At 52.8% G+C, this 3,728-nt stretch overlaps 1 protein-coding gene across 1 annotated transcript in view; it reads left to right on the forward strand.

The window, feature by feature from the left end:
* LOC104073914 (regulator of G-protein signaling 3-like) overlaps positions 1–3,118 on the forward strand; it is a gene marked incomplete at its 3' end in the record, with an annotated part of 22,218 nt that extends 19,100 nt beyond the window's left edge. The window contains exons 11-14 of the mRNA XM_009573853.1: positions 1,139–1,220; positions 1,907–2,012; positions 2,310–2,649; positions 3,079–3,118. Of these exons, the coding sequence (XP_009572148.1) occupies positions 1,139–1,220; positions 1,907–2,012; positions 2,310–2,649; positions 3,079–3,118 (568 nt within the window). The remainder of the gene's footprint in view (positions 1–1,138; positions 1,221–1,906; positions 2,013–2,309; positions 2,650–3,078) is intronic.
* Positions 3,119–3,728: the final 610 nt, after the last annotated feature.

Below are 3,728 nucleotides of genomic sequence, written 5' to 3' on the forward strand. Positions count from 1 at the left end.
CTGAGCAATCGAGCAGGGACAAGGTGCAGAGAAATGAAAGCTCGCTGCGTTTGCCCTCCCATGGCAAAGGAGCGAGGAACCAGTTCCCCTCCTCGGGAGCTTCTGCTGAATTCTTCGTCTTCTCTCTGACTGTTTGTTCTCAAAATAATACAGGTCAGATGTTGGATTTTTTCTTTTCTTTTCTCTGTCAGTAAAACAAGGATCTTGACAAATGTCTTGGGGGATAATCAGGTATTTGCAGGAACTGTCATGCTGAGCTGCTGCTGGAAGCCAACATCAAAAAATAAATACCATTTTATTAATAAGCTCAGTGCTTCTTGAATCAGCAGGAGAAATGAGCCTAAATCAACACAGCATCCATCCTCTCCAAACTCAGTGAGAGAAAGCATACTCACCCCAGCTAATGGGGTGATGCATGGAGCCCGCTCCAGCACAGATGCCTTGCAGACAGCAGTGTGCCGATCCTCGCGGCTTCCTCTGGAGCAGAGGAGTGCTGCTATTTCTGTATGACTCAACTGGAAATGAAATGTCTGAGTGACTTGCTTAGAGAAGCCGTGTTAGAACAGTGTCAGAGCCAGACTGCCAGGTTTTCCTTCCCAATGGCTTATCAGACCTTTCCTCACAAGTGCAAGAGTCGCGAGGGGAGACTTGTGTACGCTCAATAAACACTCGTTTTGCAGCATTCCTCTCTGTTGATCCTCAGCTCGATTTTTGCATTGCTTTTTAGCGAGAGCCCCCCCCCGCTGTCCGTGGGGTTCACGGAGCGGCAGCGTTCGCCGTGACGGTTCCTTTGGGCTCTGCGACTGCTTCTAGAAATGCTGTGTGTCTGCATTTCCAAAGGCTGTGGGGCAGCGTGTGGGTGAAAGGGGAGATGCTCGCTGATCACACACAGCGGCTGCTTTCCCGCTTAACGGGGTGACTCCGGTGTCTCTCTTCAGATTACGATCCCTCGAGGAAGACGGAGCGGCAGCGTTCGCCGTGACGGTTCCTTTGGGCTCTGCGACTGCTTCTAGAAATGCTGTGTGTCTGCATTTCCAAAGGCTGTGGGGCAGCGTGTGGGTGAAAGGGGAGATGCTCGCTGATCACACACAGCGGCTGCTTTCCCGCTTAACGGGGTGACTCCGGTGTCTCTCTTCAGATTACGATCCCTCGAGGAAGCGATGGGTTTGGCTTCACAATCTGCTGTGACTCCCCAGTCCGAGTGCAGGCAGTGGACTCCGGTAAGAGATCAGATCATTTTTATCCCTCTTAGTTTGAATGAATGACTTTGCTCCTTTTTTGCTTCCCAGAGCATGTTGTGATTCAGAAGCTCCCACGCCTTGCAGAACACTGGTTACCTCCAAGAAACTTCACTTAATGGATTCTCTGTTGCCTCTAATGAGGTCAGAGGCTGCTGGGTTAGCGCTGTGTCACTATTTTGGCAGTGTGTTGCAGTAATTTGCAGAGATTTTTTTCCCTTCCTTCTCCAACCTGAGAACTCTCCGGCTGATTGGGAGACCTACAGAAAGCATTGGGGGGGTGTCAGACAGGGGCACAGAGCAGAGCAGGGTCGTGGGAGCCCTCCGTTGCCTGAGTAGATCCTCTTGGTGTGGACCTGTGGGATGGACTTGGTGTCTCTGTTGTACCCTGGTGCTCCCCACTGTACACCAGGAAACACGGGAAGTTCGTGCAGTAGCTCTGAGAGAGCATTTATGAGTGTCCCAGGCGCTGTGTGTGTGCATGCATGCTGGAAGGTGAAGCTCCAGGCTAGCTGGCACCACTTCATTTTCAGGTGTGGGTTTGGAGGAGTGAGTGGTGCAAGCTGTGAGGCTATTTGGGTGTCTCCTAGCTCCAGGGCTTCTCCTCCCCCTCATACTCTCAGTTTTCTGTCCGGCAGGTGACTGGCATTTATCTCTTCTCTCCGTAGGTGGCCCAGCAGAAAAGGCAGGTCTGCAGCAGCTCGACACGGTGCTGCAGCTGAATGAGCAGCCTGTGGAGCACTGGAAATGTGTAGAGCTGGCACACGAAATCCGGTGAGTGTTCACCCAAAGCATCAGTGCAGGGCTCTGAGAGAGATGGTTTGAGGGAGCCCAGGGCAGGGCAGCAGGAGCTTTGAGTGGCTACGGGAAGGGGAAAGCTTTGAGGGATGCAGGAGACGGACAAGATTCTCTGGAGTAGAAGAAGAAAGGATGCAGGGGCTGGGGAGGGCAGGACGGGGGCGAAGGCATTAGAGGGAAGAAGGACTGCAGGGCTCATGGCTGTCTGAATGATGCGGGGTGCCTCATTCCCTGCTGCTCCGTCTCTGACTTGCCCCATGCCATCCCTTTCAGGAACTGTCCCACTGAGATCATACTACTGGTCTGGAGGCTCGTCCCGCAGGCCAAGTCAGGACACGAAGGCATGATCCGCAGATCATCCTGCAAGTCTGCCTACGACCTCCAGTCACCACCCAACAAGCGGGAAAAGAACAGCACCATGCCTCCGCGGCCCGAGCAGCGCCGGAGCTGCCACGTACTGTACGATGGGAGCGATGGGCTGGTGCTGAACAGCTGGGAGAGGTACACGGAGATCGGCAAGCGGAGCCAGAACACCATGCCACCCCTGTCCCGGGTCCCCTCCACTGCAGACCAGAACTACATCATCTTAGCGCCTTTGAACCCGGGGAGCCAGGTAGGGCTGCTTCCCAGCCCCCCGCTCAAGTTACTGCACGTGGCTGTTGGCTGTGCTTGCTGGGTCCTCTCTTGGCCTGTGCTTCAGCCTTATCGAGCGTCATCTCTAAATGTTTGCTAGACCACATGCCATTTTTACAAGCCAGACTGTTTTTCTGAAACATTTACCACTAGGACTGTAGAGCCGGGGTGAATGACCTGCTGCCTCCTCCCGGGGCTCACTCAAGGGGTAAGGGTATGGGAAATGTTTCCACTGCGTAGACCACTGTGCGAGTTATCGCTCTCATTTTCTGCTGGCAATAGGGCAAAAATGATTTTCACCTCTCTGGAGTGCTTTGGCTTTGCTGGGTTTGTTGTAAAATTGGTTGTTGTAAAGTCTATCTCAAGCCTACTTCAGGTGACTGTGTCCTTTCTGGGTTGTGTCTTACAGCTGCTGAGGCCTGTCTATCAAGAGAACAACGCTACTGTGGGTAAGTTGCCAATGTGCTGAAAATGCTGCTCAGAGCACCCAGCAGAGCTAAACATGGTCTTTCTAGCACTAGCAAATCCTTGCCCTTACCCTGCAACGCTGCAATGGAGTCCCTCGCGTTTTGAGGACAGTGGCAGAAGCCTGGGGCTTTTAGGTAGTACAATCTTCCTACTCTCTGCATCAAACACAAAAGCAAGAACCCAAGCCCGGAGGAGAGCACAACTGCTAATGTCACTGGATGAGCCTCATGGTGAGAAGTCTCTGTGGGAGCTCACAGAGTGGCTGAAGAAGGGAGGCTGGTGGCAGGGACTTTCCATCAGGGGCATGATGAAAGCATAAAGTGTGAAAGTGCTGAACACTGTTGTTGTGGTGGTTCCCCAGATGTGTCTTGGGCCTCTCCGTGACGTGTTTATCTTCTCGTGTATGATGCCTTGCTGGGGGTGCTAATACTGTGGCCCCTGCTTTGAGTTTCATTGTATTCCTAAGGGAGTGAGGATGTCCATGACTCAGATTTGTACAGATATTAGTGCAGGTCGAAGTGCCAGGTTTGGGGAATACTCATTTCCTGGGCTGCTACAAGGTTCTGGCAGTCTCTGGACCAGCTCTCCTCA

The sequence above is a fragment of the Fulmarus glacialis genome, unplaced genomic scaffold (assembly GCF_000690835.1).
Source record: "Fulmarus glacialis isolate BGI_N327 unplaced genomic scaffold, ASM69083v1 scaffold15813, whole genome shotgun sequence".
NCBI lineage: Eukaryota > Metazoa > Chordata > Aves > Procellariiformes > Procellariidae > Fulmarus > Fulmarus glacialis.